The 17,940-nt window shown below is 59.5% G+C and overlaps 1 protein-coding gene across 8 annotated transcripts in view; it reads right to left on the bottom strand.

Moving 5' to 3' along the window:
- Positions 1 to 1,140: 1,140 nt before the first annotated feature.
- The window catches only part of SYT7 (synaptotagmin 7), a 61,937-nt gene continuing 45,137 nt past the window's right edge, over positions 1,141 to 17,940 (bottom strand). For all 8 annotated transcript variants that reach the window (XM_027045655.2, XM_053203078.1, XM_027045659.2 and 5 more), the window contains 6 exons: positions 14,757 to 14,892; positions 10,366 to 10,636; positions 6,845 to 7,014; positions 6,297 to 6,411; positions 5,566 to 5,765; positions 1,141 to 3,152 (listed from right to left, as the gene is read on the bottom strand). In XM_027045655.2, coding sequence (XP_026901456.1) covers positions 3,048 to 3,152; positions 5,566 to 5,765; positions 6,297 to 6,411; positions 6,845 to 7,014; positions 10,366 to 10,636; positions 14,757 to 14,892 — 997 coding nt within the window. In that variant the 3' untranslated portion in view covers positions 1,141 to 3,047. The remainder of the gene's footprint in view (positions 3,153 to 5,565; positions 5,766 to 6,296; positions 6,412 to 6,844; positions 7,015 to 10,365; positions 10,637 to 14,756; positions 14,893 to 17,940) is intronic.

Raw genomic sequence — 17,940 nt, 5'->3', positions numbered from 1 at the left:
TCTCTTCACTGCAATTTTTTTTTTTTTTTGTGATAGTGGGTTTTGTCTTTTTTTTTTTTTTTTTTTTTTTTTTTTTAAATAAAACACTTGCACTCAAGGACTCAAACACAATACAAACAGCGGCCACCAACCCCACCCCTGGGGTCCCAGCCGGGCTGGGGGCTCTGGCCCCCCCCCCTTGGCTTTTATTGTGGCTGTTTTCCTTGTCCCTTCCCTGGCGTCTGGCGCCAGTGGGCAGGTGCGGGGTCCTGTGGCAGGTGGAATTTGTACAGCAGTTACGTAGGGAGATGGTCACAAGAAAGGATACCTGAACAAGATAACAACCAAATCTAGGGTGCCCACAAAGACGGCAGATGACGCTCATGAAGGGACCTGGGACACAGTGGAGAAGAGATAGATGGGCCCAGGCCAGCCTCGGCTATCCCTGGAGACTCTGCAGGGGGAGGGGCAGGGGGGCCTCGCTCTCAGGCTACAGTAATAATACTTTGCTCCCGGGTAGCACCTTCACAGTCCTCCTGCCTCAACCTCCAGGTCAGGTGACGGCGGCCTCACAACCTCCCCTATGAGGTAGGTGAAGTATTATGACCATCATTTTACAGATGGGGAAACTGAGGCCCCGGGAGTGTGGGTGATCTGCCCAAGGTCCTGGGATGGTGGCAGGGCTCCAGTGCCCTCCACCCATCCTCAAGTTCCCCCATTCCCTGTTCTCCTATAGGCCTGGCCCACCCCGTCCTCACCCCATACCACCCGCCTCCTCCCGTGCCAGCCCACCGGCCCCTGGGCCCACCACTTGCCACCCCTCCCCCGCCTCTGGGCTGCGTGTCTTGCGGGTAGAGGAAACCCAGGTGGGTCGGATTGGGAACAGACTCCGCCCAAAGATGCTCTCTGCATGTGATTGGTTAATAGCTCCATGGGTGGGGCTGGGGAAAAAAGGGATGCAGTTGCCCCGCCCACTCGTTGCAGGTTGGTTCAATCCCTGAAGGCTCCAACAGGCCAGGGGACATGGGGCGGGGGCTGGCACCGAGAGGTGGAGGGGCACGGGATCTGAGGGAGGGGTGGAGGATGACAGACCCCTCGCCTCTCAAGGCTTTCCACAGCACCCTCGGATCACGTCCACACAGCCCTCGGAGTTGCTGCCCGCCCAAAAAGGACCCTGCAGTTGGGGCCGGCCCTCATTCTAAGCAAAGCTACAACACAGAAAAATTGGGATTTACAAGAAATGTGGGTGACTATTTGCTTCACATAAGTACTCCTCAATCTACAAAATGATTTGCTTACTCTGTGTGATATTCCTCCAGATCCTAGTGGGAGGGGAATGGGGCCAGGGTGTGAGATTCAGTGTAATGCATGTGGGCAGCTCAAGAGGAAGCCTACTGAAGGAAAATGGTTCCCCAATTCCCATGCTTTTGCCGTGCTCCGCAGGTGGGGACCCTAACCTTATCCAGAGTCTCCCCTGGGGTCAGGCCCAGCTCAGGGGAGGGGGGGGGCAGGGGAGAGGGGGTGTAGAACTGTGGTCCCAGATAGCAGCCACAGATGTGGTGTCTGGGCGCCACCTGGTGGCGTGTGTCAGAAATGTCAGGCCCAGGCTCGCGGACCCCTGGGCTTGAGACAGTCACCAGCTGCCTTGTATCAGTATCAGGACCCTCGTGGGGATGAGCAGGCTTAGGCAGGGATCATCTCGGAATCTGCTGTCTCCAAGGGGAAGCCAGTTTTAGTCTCTGTAGCTGCTGAGGCAGAGAAACCACAGCTTGTGTGGGGCAACCTCAGAACCTGCAGCATCCTGGACTTTTCCTGGTTTCCTGCGTGACCTGAGGGGCAGAAGCGGCTGCTGGGGAAAGAAGGTGGGGCCAGAGACTCCTGACTGCGAATGGAAGGGAGGGTCTGTGAACACGGGGGAGGAGGAGGATGCAGAGGTTCCAACAGCGTGCGGGGGGGGGGGGGGCACCAGGGTAGAGATAGGGAAGGAGAAGGAAACTGGGAAGCATGGAGAATATTGCCAGCTTTGGCTGGGATATGAGATCCCGGAAGGCTGAGGGTGTCTGCATGATGGTGCTGGAGAAGAGAGCTATTGGGGGGGCTTGGGCCCTGAGAAGGAAGGGAGGTGAGTCCTGGTGGAATGTGATGCATACAGTAGGTGCCTAAAAGGTGTGTAATGATGTGCAAGAGATGAAATCGCTAGGCAGGGAGCTACTGGAGAACACTGAGCAGAGAGGGGCTCGGGGTGGAGGCGGCAGGAGGCAGCCACATTCTCAGCCCGGCTCCACTGTCTGCCCCTCTCCCCCCCACCCACCTTTCCCCAGTCCCCCCTTCACCCGCCTCTCCTAGCCCACCCCCTGGCTCTGTGCGTAGACCTCTCTCAGCCTCCTGCCCTGCCTCACTTTATGAAACCCTGCCCTCTCTGCACTGCCGGCCCCTGGGGCGGGGACAGGGTAAGAGTGCCCCCACCCCCGTACACACACACACACACACACACACGCACACAGTGGACACGACGCAAGGACACAGGCTGCGGCTCCAGGACCCCGGAGCGGGCTATATACTATCCTTGGCATTCAGGGCCCAGTCGGCACCTGAAACTGCCCGGGGAACGGGCCTTTCCCGGCCAGGCCGGGGCCAAACGCCCCGGCCTCCCCTCTCCTGGGCCCACATCGGGAGCTGGGGAGGAGGCAGCTTCTCTCCACTCCAGGCACTGCCTTAAAGAAAACGGGGGACCGTGCCCACCTGGCGGGCCTCTGGAGGGATCTGCCCGTCTGCCTGTCTGGCCTTCGCACTCTCCCTCACTTCTTTAGTATCAGCAAGTCAGGAAGGAAAGGGGCAAAGCAGGAAAATGGCTCCCAGAGCCCCTCCCCCAGAGCTGGACAAGTGGAGGATGAGGCTGGTACTTCCTAGAAACGGGGCCCAACTGACTCCTGGGACCCCTCCATGGCCAAGCCCTCGGGGTCCTCCCCTCACCTATGGCGGGGGGCCAGGCCGGGCATTGTGCATAAAGTGGTGAGGGCATGATGGGGACCCGGGCCCTCGGCCCCCCGGGCCTCCCTTGGCCCCACTTAGGCCTTCAGCTGGTGCCACTGGGCCACCGGCTGCCGGGGACGGGCAATCATGTCTTTCCAGTGCTTCACCTCCCCGGGCCCGCTCTTCCAGGACAGGTAGATCTGGGGAGAAAGGGAAGAGCACGGTCTCAGTGACACTCTCGGAGGAGGCATCGGCCCCTGCCCCCACCGGGGCTGACACTCCATCTCCTCAATGACACCCTGAGATCATGATCTTGGGGACCAAGGGACCTCCGCCCACAGAGACAACCTCCCCTCAGAGGCTTCCTCCGGCCTCCTCCCCGCCAGCAATGACCTACTTTCCTAGTGGCACTTCCCTCCGGGAGCCTGGGCATGCCTGGCCCTTCCCAGTTAAGACTCCTGACCTGCTTTGCAGTGGGGGGATGGGGGTCGAAGGTGGGGGTGGAGACGGTCTGTTCCCAAGCCCTTCCCTGCCCTACCTGTTGGCTGCTGTCAATCTCTCCTGCCTTACGAGTCCTCCTACCTCCTCACCACTTACTGCACACTGAGCCCCGGGTTCGGGGCTTTCTACACACAGATCATCCTATCCTTACTGGTGCGGCAGGTATAGGATCCCCATTTTACAGATGGAGAAACAAAGGCGTGGAGAGTTAAGAAACTCACCCACAGTCACGGGATTTGTAAGTGGTTCGGAGGAATTTAAATCTAGGTCCTTCTGGCTCTGCACTATCAGCCCAATCCTGCAGCCTTCTGCGTTAGGGGAGGCCTCGTGGGGCCGTGCACGTGGTCCTCCAGCTGACCCCGGCCTTGTGACTGGTGGCCGGTTAGAAGCATAGGGCTCCCTGAGCTACCCAATCCTCCTTCACCTTGGTTCGGTCGACAGAAGATAGGATGGTTTCAAAAGCAGCTATAATTGGTATCTAAAGGACACCCAACTCGAAAAGGCTAAGCTTCAGAAAAGCTTAGAAGTAGATGTGGCCATGTGGCCCTTGGCCCCAGCTGGTCAAGGAGGGGGCTTAGCAGGCCTCAGGCCTGCTCGGAACACACGGTCCTGCTGGGGTATGGGTGACGCCACCCTGAGAAACTGTCCCACCTGTGACCACAGGCCGGCCAGTCATGCTCCCTGGGCCATACTAGGTGGGGGGCAGGACTCAGGTATCCTCTTGGAGGCCCCCTGCTTCCCTTAGCCCCAGGAGCTAAGTTCTTCAACCCCATCTGTCTGAGGCTTGCCTCCACCTTGGCCCCCTTCCCTGCGGGGGCCCAGGCCATCCTTTCCCATTTACCCCCATTTACCCCTGGGTCGCGCCAGGGGTAAGACCACGTGATCCATAGTCTCTCCTCACGGGCTTCTGGCATCTGTCCTTCACCTGGCCTGCCCTGATCACTGGCTTCCTGCACTGCTCCTGGTCAAAGCTCCGCGCCCAGATGCACAAACATGCCCTTAGTAGGAATGTTTCAAAAATAACTTTTATTATAATGGCAGCTAACACATACCTTCTAAGCACTGTACTAGGGGTTTCGCCTGTGAGGTTAGGACTGTCTTACTCTCATCGTGAGAGGAGGAGATGGGGCGCATGGCTGTCGAGAGGGGGGCTGGGCCCAGGAGGTCTGATTCCCAAGCCCAACCTCTCAACACTAAAACCATAAATGAACACAGGGACAGACATTTCAAAGTAGAGAAACAGAAGGGTTTGTGTCACAGAATCACATCCTGGAAAAACTGAAGGCCTGGCATGGATTTTTTGGTTAGTAGATGATAAGAGGTCACTTTCTACAAGGAGGATACCCACATATCTCAGGCAATTCTCACACCATTGGGTGAAGTGCTATAGGGTTGGTACTATTAGCTCCATTTTACAAATGAGGACACTTCGGGCGCCTGGGTGGCTCAGTCCTGTTGAGCGTCTGACTCTTGGTTTTAGCTCAGGTCATGATCTCATGTTTTTTTTGAGTTCGAGCCCCACATCGGGCACTGCTCTGGCAGCCCGGAGTCCTCTCCCCCTCTCTCTCTCTCTCTCTGTCTGCTCCTCCCCCACTTGCACTGTCTCTGTCTCTCTCCAAATAAATCAATAAACTTTTTTTAAAAAATGAGGACACCGCAGGTAAAGAGAGACAAGTGACTCGCCCAAGGTCACACAGCTTTTAGTAGCAGATGAGGTGGCAACTGAAGCCAGGTATTTGGAGTCTCGCTGCAGCTCTTGACATTGGCCCGCATAGCTTGCCCTCTGAAGATGGGACCTGGGTGACATTGCTCGGAGGTCCTTACCTTGCCCGAGGCTCCTGTCCAGCAAATCCTCTTTTGGGGATCCAGGGTGCTTCTTTCTCCCACTTCCTCCTTTCCCTGCCCTCCCAGTGGTCTGTCCTGAGCTGATGAACCCACAGTAGGACACTTAAGGGAGATTTTGTCCCAGCCTCTCATTTTCAGATGAAATGGAGGCCCAGAGAGGGGAAGAGACTGGCCCTTCTCTCTCCTGCTGCTCAGCCCTGAGCTCACCTACTACCCCTGCTCCTTCTTGGGAGGACAGATGTGTTACCCCTCCCACGAGGCCCCTACCTTGCCAATAACGTCATTGCGGCTAAGCTTGTCCTTGTCCATGACAGTGATGATGATGGTTGTCTCCCTCAGCTTCTCAGTGGGGATATCAAAGGCAAAAGACTCATTGAAGATGGGGTTCAGGTTCCTCTTCATCGTCACTGTCTTCTTCTTCTCTACCCGCTTGTCCTTGTACATCAGCCACACCTTCACGTAGGGGTCTGGCAGATGGGTAGGAGAAAGGTCAGATGGGCAGTGTGGGGGGCCCCCCAGGGTCCCCCTCCTTCTCCAAGTGTGGAAACTGGGGCAGGAGGGGCTGTAAGCTTTCCACAGAAGGTGAGGAAAGCCCTAAGCAACAAGGAGAGGGATCTGGGGACCAGCGGATGGGTGAACTGGAAGGGACCTCAGCCATCACCCAGGGCCCTATTGTGAACACAAAGGAGCAAACCCAACCCCACAGAGGCCGAGCCCCACAGTAGTGTCCGAGCTGAGGCTGGAGCCCAGGTCTCCCACCACAGTGCTCCCCTTCTCTCTGATTCTGGTAAGGGGAGAGTCCAAGATGATGCTGACCCCAGGGGTGCTCCAGAGGGGGCCACCTAGGGCTCTAGGGTAGAGGAGTTGAGACCAGAGGTGGGGTAGGACGGTCAGGGGTGAGTGCCACAGCTCAGACCCTGCTTTCCACATCCAGCATGACCCTCACGTCCCCACAACTCCCCAGTCCATCCACCCTCTATGATGAGAGGCCCCAGCACCTGATGTGCCCCCGATGTCCATGGCTTTGAGGTTCCGGGCTTTGATGATGTTCACGATGATGGAGTTGGCAGAGGGGTTGTAGCAGAGAGATAAGAGCAGCTCCCCTCGGCTCCCCTGGGAGGGATAAGGTGGGGGGGGTGAGCCTGGGCTTTGGAGAGGGTTGTCCCCCAGCCTTGCCTCAGCTCCTCTGCGAGGGAGAACAGGAGGGCTTGGGGACTAGGGGAGAGGGGACAGTTAGAGAACTCTGGCTGGCTGGGGTGCTTACCCACCCCCATCTGTCACCTCTGTCACACCTGGTGTCCCTTCATCTGGCAGTTCTGGGCACTGCCCCCCCCCCCCATGAGCCCCCACTCCCTGAGCAGAGTCCAGGTTCTTTGTCACAGCTCAGGCAATTCTCCCCAGCGCGGTGCACCAGCTCTGAGACCGCTGCCCTGCGCACTGGCTGCACCTCCCCCACCGCCCTCCTGATATGCCAGGGGACCAGGACCAGATCTGCCAGCCCTGACCTGCCAGCCCCCAAGCCAGGGACCCACAAGTGGGGCCTTACACTCCCATCGCTGCATGGCTTCAGATCCTTCCAGAAGGTCTGCATCTGGGTCAGGTCCACCTTGTTGAGAGGGATGGACACCTCTCCAATGGGGTCATTGCGGCTAAAGCGGTCGTAGTCCAGGACCTGGAGGTAGAGGACCCTCTGCACCACCTTCTCGTAGGGAAAACCTGGGGGACAGACAGCCTGGGTGAAGAGTGAGACAGAGGGGCCACACAGGGCCTGGGCAGGGTGATGCTCCAGGGCAGGGAGGCCCCGGGAGGAAGAGGGCCGGCCCCGTGCGGTCCCGCTGCCGCCCCACTGAGGCACAGCAGGCAGCAGCCGAATTCAGACCTTCCCGCAGCATTAGCAAGAACTGTCCCCGTCACATCTGTCTCTCTTGACAGTTCTCCAAGGTGGATGGCATCTCGTACGTTTCACAGAAGAGGAGACTGAGCCGCGGATGGCTTAAATTACTTGTCCCAAGTCTCCCAGCTGATAGAGAGCAGAACGGGGACCACTGACCCACTCGTTTGTCACATGGCTGTCTTGGTGGCCGGGCAGCGGCCCCTTTCTCTCTGGGAAGCCCTGCCACTGCCGATCATCCCGCGACAAGCCTGGGCAGGTGGCCCTGTCGGAGGTGGCCACGGCCACCAGAAGCCAAGCCCCAGGAGGACTCGAGGTGGAGGAAGCGGCAAAGACACAGAGACAGGAGTGGATGCTTGTCCTAGGACTCGCGCTTGCCCCCTGCTTCCTTCCAGGGCATCGGCCTGTCCTTCACTGTTCCTCAACAGATCCTGCGGCTGTCCCCTTCTCCTCCCTCATCCCGGCCGCTGGCACATTTTGCCTAGAGAGCCGCGAGAGTTTCCAAACCGCCCTCCCCACTTGCACGCCTTCTCCTACCGTCCATTGTCAACACAGCAGAGCGATCCCTTAAAAATAGAAATCACATCATGACACTCTCTCGCTTAAAGCCTTTCAGTGGCTCCCAGGGCACTTAGAGTAAAAGCTGCATGCCCTGCCTTGGCTTCAAGTCCTTCTGTACAGCCTGGCCCGCTGACCTCTCTCTGCCCCTCTTGTGAGTACTCTTGGCCAGCGATGGGCTCTCACCGCACCAGCCTCCTTCCCAGCTTTTCAGCACCCGGCTTCCCCTGCCTGGTGGCGCCTCCATGACCCACCCTGGCCTTTCCTCTTCCTGAACAGGTCACCGCTTTCCTTCCTGACATCCCAGACAGGGTCGGATCCCCTGCTCTACGTTCTAGCAATTTCTTTTCACGTCACATACCCCGGGGCTGTCACAGAGATGTATCTGTTTCCTTGAGTCTGACTCCCACTAGGCGAGGATTTCCAGGAAGGCATCGCTGCCCTCAACCACTGGATCCCAGCATCTAACGCTGTTTCTGGCACATAGTAGGCACTCGATAGGTATTTGTTTAAGTGGATCAATAATTGGAAGAATGAATTAATGCCAGCGAAATGGCCTGACCGAGCTGCTGGAGTGTGCCGGGGTGCAGCGGGAGATAAGACCAGAGGGAGAGCCAGGGGAGGGAGCCTGAGTGGGATGGAAAGGGACTGTAGGAGGCCTTGGGGAAGGGCTGAAGCCGGAGTCATTGGACCGGGGAGGCTTGGTCAGAGGAGGGGCCGGCCTGGGAGGCGCAGGGGGTCTAGGTCAGCCTGGAGGCCTGAGGTGGTGAGGGCCTGAACTAGGGTGTGAGCAGGAAGGAGAGAGGACACTTAACACCTCAGCCCGACTGGTGGAGAAGATGAAGGGAAAGAAAGAGCTCTGGAGGATTCTGGCATGTTCGGCCAGATGCTAGAAGCAGAAATGCCTCTGAGAGGAGCGGTGTGCTGGAAGGGAAATCCTATGTTCCTCAAATCCCCAGCCTCTGAATTTCTTCAGGGCTTCCTCCTCAGACCGAAGGGGGCTCTGTCTTGCTCATCTGGGAGTCCCCCCTCTGCACTCCCCCCCGCCAGGGACCTGCCCAGGGGACCTTTGGCATCTATCCAGGTGAAATGCATGAGGACAAGTGTTCTAGAAACGGTGGCGGCTCCAGGAGGTCGCCGCACCAGAGTCAGCCTCTTCAACAGCAGAGGAGGAAGACTCTTATTGGGCAAATTCCTATTCATCCATCAAAACCCACCCTGAATGGCCCCCACTCTGGGAAATGTCTTCCAACACTACCAAGGGGAGCTCGCAGTGGGTTCCTACAGCATCTGCCCTGCAGCGTATGCCTTCATTATCTACATGTCTGTGTCTTCCATTAGATCAGGAATGCCTTGAGGGCCAATGGTGCCTTGCCCTTTTCTGCACCCCCCAGCGCCGAGAACAGCGCCCAGCCCATCGCTGAGTCTAGATAAATGTTGCAGAAGAGACCAGTGGGTCGAAGATATGCTCATAAACCTCGCCCTGTCAGCTGGCTACACGCGCCTGCAGAGCAGAGCCTCTCCCTGGCCCCCACACCGCACTGGGGAGGAGAAGGGTCCGGAAACACACAAGCACCCACTAGCTCACCCTCAACGATTTATCTGAGGCGAGCTGGCTGCCACCTTGCGGAACGGGTGGGGCGTCCAATGGCTGGGACACCAGGCAGGGAAGATTCCTCGGGGCACACACTGAAACTTCCAGAGCGCCAAGGCACCTGGCAGTTGGGAGTTGTAGCGACCTATTCTCGCTGGTTGAGCCATGTCAGGAAAGGGCAATGGCTTCTCAAAGTGGAGTCCAGGCACCAAAAAAGGGCTGGGACGGAAATCACTCCCTGATCTCGCACCCAGCTTCCTGGTTACCTCGCATCCTCAGAGATAAGAGATAAAGACGGCCTTCAGAGAGAGTCTGCAGGAGAGACATTTGTCTCCGTGCTCTCTAGGAGCCAGGGGCATGGTTCAGAGCTGTTGTTCCCGTGTATCTGGATGCGGTGGGGGCGGGAGGAAGTACAGGGGAAGGGCTCCGAGAAGGGGAGCGGACAGAGTGTATTTAACAAACTGCGCTCATGGGTTCTCTGGATATCGTGCCTGCCTTCGCAATTCACTGATTTGTCTCCAACCCTCACTGGGATTATCTTTGTCTTAGAGACGAAGAAACCACGACACAGAGACGTTCAGGAACGTGCCCCCGGTCACACGGCTAGGAAGTGGCCGAGCTGGGTTTCGAACAGACAGCCGGGGTGGGGGGCAGCTCGTGCTCTCAACCGCTAACCTATGACTGCTCCCGGTGCTCCGCCCCTGGGTCCTGTGGAGGCCTCCCTGCCCGCCTGCCCTCCTCACTCAGGATGAGCCCCGTGTCTGAGCTGAAAGCCCAGGAGGTGGTCTAGTTCGGTTCTGGGCCTCTGGCCGTGGTGCGGCTCCCACCGGCCCTGTAACCTGATCCCAGCTAGACGCGAAATTAGGCAGGTTCCCTGGGCTCAAACACGTGCCTGCGTGGGCGGGTGCACGCAGGTGTGGATGCGCGGGTGGGTGCCCCTGTCTGTACCCGTGCAGCTGAGCCGGGCCGTGGTGGAGGGGAAGAGGGGACTCTGGGTGCGGGTGGGGTGCGGCCCCAGCCTCACCTTCAAAGAGGAAGGTCTCATTCCAGTGGGGGTTCAGGTTCTTCCGCTTCACCTTGGTCTCCAGCTTGTGCTTCTTGTCCGGCAGCAGGTAGATCTTGACAAAGGGGTCGCTGGTGCCGCTGAAGTCCTTGGCTGGCAGCTCCTGGGCCTTCATGATCTTCACAGTGAGTGTGGACTCCTGGAAGTTGTAGCCGACACTGAACTGGATCCGGCCCAGGTTCTCCCGGCTGCAGCCCTCGTGCGCCTCGTCCTCCTCGGAGCCTGGGGACAGCTGGGGGTGGGGGAGGGGCCGGCGGGGTTAGGAAGTCTCCCTGTGCCTGAGGCCACGTCCCCGCTGCCAAGAGCTGGCTCTCCCTCTGGGCACAACGTGGGGCTGGTGGTGATCTACCTCACGTTCACATCTGGGCCAGGACGCTCCGGTCCCGCAGGAGGGGGGGCAGAGCCGGGACAGCCCCTGTCCCCCGGAACCCCAGAGCAGTGCGCACCCCACCCCCTGGCCTCCCCTGGAAGCCCTGGGTCCCCCGAGCGTCCCCTTCCTGCCTTCCGCCCTTCCACAGCTCTGCGGGGCCCACAGAACAGATCAGGGAGACCACTCCCATCTCAAAAGAGTTGGCCAAGCTATTTCTTTGGAAGGTGACTCCCTGGGGTTCTGAGAGTGATGTGATTTACACAATGAGAGAGGCGAGTTGTCAGGAGCCACATCTAATCTGTGTAAGGCATAAATTCATGTAGAGATGCTAAAAATACAGGTTCCCAGGCCCCGTCCCCAGAGAGCCCGATTTGATGGGGCTGGCGAGGGCCCGGGCGGCAGAATTGTTTTAAAAGCTCCTCAGCTGTCTGTACCGCACCCCGGGGGGCTGAGGGCCACTGGAAGGAAGGGCTCCACCTGCATTCGGTCCCACTCTGGGGGTGGGGCCCGCAACAGACATACACGTGGAGGGTGGCGTGGGTGTCCCCTTCCCACGCTGATGTTGAAAACCTAGGAAGTAATTTGGGGGAGGGTCTCCCAGCCAAGTCTTCTCGGCTGTGGCTGCTCACTGGGAATATGTGGGGAGGTTTCCCAGCTCCCCGGGTCTCACTCCAGATCCAGGGGTCCAAGGGGCCCAGGCATCCCTCTCTCTGAAAGCTCTTCCGGTGACTGGAGGAGAGCCAGAGTCGGTGCTCATGGTACCACATTTTAGGCCAAAACTGCTGGCCCATTTTCTCTCCCCACTTCCCCTGCAGAAATCTTCCGTGTGCCCTGTCCTTCCTCCAGGCTCTGAGATACCAAATAATACAGATAATAAGAATATATATAGTGTGTACCTACCATGGCAGAAGACTCTTACATCACCTTCTTACTGAATCCTGCCAACAGTCGGGCGAGGCACTTATCACCACTCTCTAGCTGAGGAGACCGGCTCAGAGAGGTTAAGTCACACGGCCAAGATTGCACAGCAGTATGGACCCTCTCTGACCTCAAAGCCCACTCTTTCCACCAAGGCAGCCTCACGTCCCAGGGCAATTTCGAGAACGTCCCCTCCCCCTTCAAGCCCGTGAGGACTCACCCGCCCCAGGTGAGAAGATTTGAATCACACGAAGAACAGTAACTCGCCCTGTGCTCCCTGCCCTGTACTCATTTACTCCCTACGACCTCTGAGTGAGGCAGGCACTACCATTACCAGCTCGGTTTGGAGCGCAGAGAGGTGATCAGCGTGCCTCAAGTCATCCCTGAGTCAACAGGGAGTTGAAACTCAAAGCCAGGTCAGCACCCAGCCATCACGGGTGTCCTTCTGGCTCCCCTCACTCTGACACTCAGATCCAGCATCCGGGGCCTCATCGGCCGCACCCTGGTCCCGTCTGGAGCTGGAAGGCGGGCTGAGCGGCCTCCCCTGCTCCTCCTCGCCGTGGAAGAGGGTCCCTCCAGCTCCTACCCGTTGGCCGGATCCAGGGCCCCCCGCAGGCCCACTGAGAACGTGGCTTCCCTCCCCAGGTCCGGTGTGCCCCTGCACTCCCTCCCTGTGCCGGTACCAGCCTCACTGCCCGTGAACCTTAGATTCTGCATCTGCAGAATGGGACCATAGCATGTATCCCGCGGGGCTCCTGGGAGGGTTCGGTGGGTTCCCGTCCTACTCTGCAGTCCGGCCCTGGCCGCTGCCAGCCCTGGGGCCGAGAGCCGGGGCCTCACGTGAGTAGGCAGGGCCAGCAAAGACCTCTTGCCCCTCCTGTTCCTTCTGTAGTTTGGGTGGAGTCCCTGGTGACCGGAGCCCAGGTGGCCCCAGCCCCAACTGTGGTCCCTCTGGTCACTTGGCTCTTGGTTCCCAAATAGGGGGTGGCAGGCCCAGGCTGGGCCTCACTCCGTGCCCACTCCCGGCTTTCCAAAACTACAGTCCTAAGCCCTAATTAACCAGCCGGGGCAGCCCGAGGAGCTGTTTCCACGGCAACCAGACTGGCCACCCCTGCCGTGGCCCTAGGGGAGATGTTGCCTGAGCCCCTGCCCCAGTAGAAACAAGCATCAAAAAGCATGCCAGAGCCGGGGTGACTCAGACAGGGGTGTGGCCTGGCGTGCCCTCTAACCCCTTGCCCTCAGTCCCTTCCTTGGGCCAGTGGTGGGGGCCTAACTCCTGACCCCAAGCTTCTGCCAGCCAGGGGCCTGCTTATCTTCATCATTAATGACCATGACCCTGCTTTGGGCTAGGGTTGGGCAATTAGACCTTGCCTGTCCACCTCTGAGCTCAGGGCTCAGCCGGAGCCTGCCCCGTGAGAGGGCCCTCGGGCCTGCACTGTCTTCCTCGGCCTGATGCTGTCAGCTCCTCCCTGGGGGCAGCAAGCAGCAGGTAGCGAGCTGGCTGGGAACGGGCCGTCCCTTCTGGGATCCTGACTGCCAGGAAGCTGTAACCCATTAGGGGGCTGTGCAGGGAGGCAGGATGGGCTGGGGCAGGGCCCATCCAGGGGTCAGTATGGCTGGGCCCATCCATGTGGGTGGGGAAGACAGACAAGAGGGCAGAGGAAGGCCAGGCGTGCAGGGGCCTAGGTGTCGAGGCCCAAGGGAGACCAGATCTGGAGCAGAGAAAATCTGATGCCCTAATCTAGATCCGAGAGAAACGCAGACTCCAGGCTCCACCTCAGGCCTGCTGACCGGGAGTCGGTATTTTTTTAAGTTTTGTTTATCGAAGTAATCTCTACACCCAACACGGGGCTCGAACTCATGACCCTGAGATGAAGAGTCGCACGCTCTTCTGCCTGAGCCAGCGAGGCGCACCTGTGGGAATCCGCATTTTAGCAAGATCTCCCAGCGATTCGTGTGCGTGTTACAACGTGAGAAGCTCCCGGGCTAGAAAGGGGCACTGGGGGTGGATGGTTAGAGCTGGCCGGAGTGCTACGGGGGCGAAGGGTGGGGCCTGGGGCTCTGGGGGCTCAGGCAGGTGGCAGCTGTGGCACCAGGCCACGGGCAAGGGAACTCTGAACTGGATGGTGTCAGCACTGGCAAGGGCTTGAGAGCCCGCACACCCGCTTCTCTCTGTCTACAGGAGGGACCGGGGAGGGGACTCAGGTCTGGGGAACGGGAATGACTAGTCCCAGGTCAAGTCCAGTAGGAACACAGGAGGCACCGGCTTCCCAACTTGATGCCCTAAGCCTCCTTGGGATTTTGGAGCTGCCAAACTCGACTGCCACCTGCAAACCTCTGGCTGCCGTATCACAGTGTCCCGGCCCTGTGGCGGCCCTCCTGGGGCGCATTGGGGAGCACAGTGGGGCCGATGGCTGTGCCTTGCTGCTGCCGCCACCAGGGGGCGCCACGTGGAGCTGCAACCTCCGTCTTGGTGAAAATGCCCTGGAACCACGGGGCTGGGATCCCGGTAGAGTGGGGTGTGCACAGAAGGCCCTCACCACAGTTGTTCCTTCGTAGGAATCATGATCGGGGGGCTCCTACTCTCCTGTTATCTTGGGGCCTCAGTTGGCTCCCAGCAATGGGGGCGGGGCGGGGGGAGGGTCCCAAAAATGGGGATATGAGACCCACCCCGTTGGAAGCTTTGCCTCACACCTTCACTCAGTGGGGCGCCAGTCCAAGAGAGGGGACGCATTCTGCCACAAGCCTTTCCTCGGACGATCATAAAAATATCTCACATGAGTAGGTTTTCTTAGGCCCCCACTCAACCCAGAAAGAGACCGGAGAAAGACGGGCGTTCTTATTCTCATTTGACCAATGAGTAAACTGAGGCACAGAGAGCCTGTTTCGATGAAAGAGCTCAGAAAAGAACCCAAGCCTCACTCACTCAGTCACCATGCCGTCAGACAACTCCCATGCCGTCACCAATTGCCACACACGTCCCCTCCCCTCCCCTGCCCCGCCCCGCCCCCCCCCCCCCCCAATCCAGCTCCTGCCTGGAGCCCAGGCCTCCTGCCCTTCTCACCATGAGCATCTCACTGGTGAGGGAGTTGACGAGGTCCGAGACGGAGGAGCGTGGCTCGGTCCGGCGGTCAGACTCATCGTGGGGTGTCTGGCCGGGCACTGGGGCTGTGTTCACCGCCTTCCCTCCTGCAGGCAACCTGGGGGTGGGGGGAATCCGAATGAGCACGGGTCGGGAGGTGGGCTGGGCTGGGCACCTTGGCCTGGGTGGCGGCGGGACCTTCTCTGAGACCCAAGCAGCTGCCACTCCTGTGGGTCAGCAAGAGTTAGGCTCTTGTCCATGGGGAGGCCTGGTTTCCCCCTAAACCAGCGCTTAGGGCCCATTCCCCTCACCTCAGCGTAATTCGGCGTGACTGGCCCCGTGGGTGCTGTTTTGGTGGGTATTCCCACTCTTCCCGCTCCCCCCGAAAATCCCCCCCCATCCGGTCACTGCTTGCATGGTGGTATCTGAGCGTGCCCCCCTCCCCAGAGGCCCCTGTCGTCCCTGCTGGCTCCAACCCAGCAGGGGAGGCTCCCGTGGTGGCACATCCATGTTACCCCTCTGCGTCACTACCCTCTGCAAACACGCCCAGAGTGCTGGCTCCCAGAGGCCCCACCTGTGTTTGTTCGGGCTGAGAACACAGGTGCCCTTCAGACTGACCAGGTGAGGTCAGGCCCACTGTCCACACAGCTCTGGCCAGAACCTTCTACGATGACAGCAGTGTTCTATTTCTGCACTGTCCATATGTGGCTACCGAGCATTGGAAGTGGCCAGTGCGACTGCGAACAGAATGTTCAGCTTTGTTTGGCTCAAACTAATTTAGATTTAAACAGCCACCTGGTGGATAGGGCGAGTCTCCACCCCCTTGCTCCCCAGTCCCCACTCCTCTCTCGCTCTGAGGACTGTGCAGGGGAGAAGGCTCTCACCCAGGGTCAGAGAGAGACGGGGCACCACCGGGAAGCCCCGGATCGGACCACTCCGCGGGAGGCCCTGTGTGCAACCCCGACTCCATGCTGATCCCGGAAAGCTGGGTAGTGAGCCCAGGCCCCATCCAGCTGGGGCTCACAAAGGGGACACTAAAAGCCTGCCCAGGGACCAGGCTGGAACACCTCATGAGGAGGAGAGGTGGGGCAGGCAGCGAGGGAAAGACGGAAAGACTGGCGGCATAGGGCTCAGGACAGGCTACAGTAGAACAGCTCGGAGAGTCCCAGAGCCACAGACACACAGGCTAGACACACACACCCTTGGTATGAACCAGCTGTCAGCACATAGTTGGCACAACGGGCAGACAGACATGCACAGAATATGCCAGGCCCCGGAGGGAAGATACCCGGACCCAACAGCAAGGTGCGCACGTGTGCGCGCACACACACACACACACACACACACACACACACACGAGCGCACACAAGCCCCACAGACACCCAGGGGACCAGGGAGAGAATGGCACAGCAACAAGGCAGGTCAACCAGAGCCGTGAGATGCCACACACAGCAGCAATGTGCACACTTAGATCCCGAGAGGAAACATTCGGGGAGACCAAGGCATGCCAAGGTGTGCGTGTGAATTGGGACAAACTGAAACAGAAAAAGCAGGGAGCCGTTTCGGGGACAGACACCCCGAGGATCAGACGCACACGCACCAGCTGGGAGAACCCGGCCTCGCCTCCACGGCATGAAACACCGCCCCCCCCCGCCACGCCCAGGGCCGCACCCCGGGGTCCCTCCCAGAGGTGCGGCCGTAGCCACGCACGTGCGCGCGTGCACACAGGGACACACACTCGCGGACACGTGCGCACGCAGACAGGCGCGGGGAGGAAGAGGACACTGAAATAGCTGGAGAGGTAAAGTCAGGTTAAAAATAGAGTGGGACAGGAGGAGAGCGCCAGATTGACTGCTGAAGGTATGAGAAAGTCGGAGTTATTCTGGCCACACCACAGCATCAGCACAGCTGCAAAGCAGCCTGGGTAGATGGTCAGCGCCACGGAAGCTCTCGGAGGTCACAGGACAGAGAGAGACAGAGAGACAAGTGCACAGAGAGGCAGAGGGAGAGGCGGAGGGGCCCGTCACCGGCCCAGGGACATCCCTGTGAGGAGCAGATGGGAGGAAGGAGAGGAGAGAGAGAGAGAGAGAGAGACAGAGAGGCCAAGAAAGGTTAGTCGGAGACTAGTGAAGGAGGCTGCAGGGTGGACAAGGGGACGAGCGAGGCGGCCGAGAGGAGAGGCAGAGAGGAGGCGGGGGACACACACCGGGACAGAGGAAACATGGTGGTTTGGGGGCGAGGAGAGCGATGGGGGTGGCTCAGTCCCCGCCCAGCCCCGCGCCCCACTCAGGTGGGGGTGGGGCCACGGTGGAAACCATTTGGATCCCGAGGAGCAGTGGAAGGGATGGCAGAGAGCATGATGGGATGGATGCAGGGAAGGATGGGTGAAGGCAGCAGGGCATGGGAGCCTGGGGTGGTCCTGGCCTCCTTCCTTCCCTCCCTCCGGGCTTCCAAGAGCATTCTGTTCTTGGGACCCACGGTGCTGAGGCCCGGAGACTGGGAGATCCTGAATGGGGGCTTCCAGGCCACCAAGGATCCTGGGAGGGAGGTAGTGACCAACCTTCCCATCTCCGTGCCGCTTGCTAGATGCACCCCTACCTTGCTTCAAGGGACTTGGAATGGCTGCGCCTCCTGCCGGGGCCCCTCTGCCTGCCAGGAACCCACTGCCGACAGACCCACCCTTCACCCCAGACATCCAGCCAAGGGGTCAGCTGAGTGGGGAAGGGAAGGGTCGGGGGCAGAGGGGCAGACTCTGGGTCTGGAGGCAGAAGCTGAAGAGGAAGAGGCAGCTGACCTGAGCCTCCCATTCCAAGGTCCAAAGGGCCAGGAATCCAGACGAGTGGAGCCCTAAGGCGCTGGGTGGCCCATGGGTGGTGCCAATGCCAATGCCAAGCTTGGGGATGGGGAGAGTGCCGGGAAGGAAGCACTCCGTTCTGGATACCCTGGCGGGGCCCAGTCACCCGGGAAACGCCCCCCCGGAGGCCGTGAGATGGAAGGGGTGGGTGTGACCAGGTGGGAATGGCCCGTGTCCACCCGGAAAGTCAGGCAGGGTGGGGGCGAGGGCCCAGGGCCTCCACCTCTACACGCACCTTTCCCAGGAAGGCAGGGACAGCTGATGCAATGATCAGAAGGGATGGGCGTGTTAGACCTACATGGCAAAGAGGTA

Source organism: Acinonyx jubatus, chromosome D1, assembly GCF_027475565.1.
Source record: "Acinonyx jubatus isolate Ajub_Pintada_27869175 chromosome D1, VMU_Ajub_asm_v1.0, whole genome shotgun sequence".
NCBI lineage: Eukaryota > Metazoa > Chordata > Mammalia > Carnivora > Felidae > Acinonyx > Acinonyx jubatus.
This window is presented reverse-complemented; position numbering and strand designations above follow the sequence as displayed.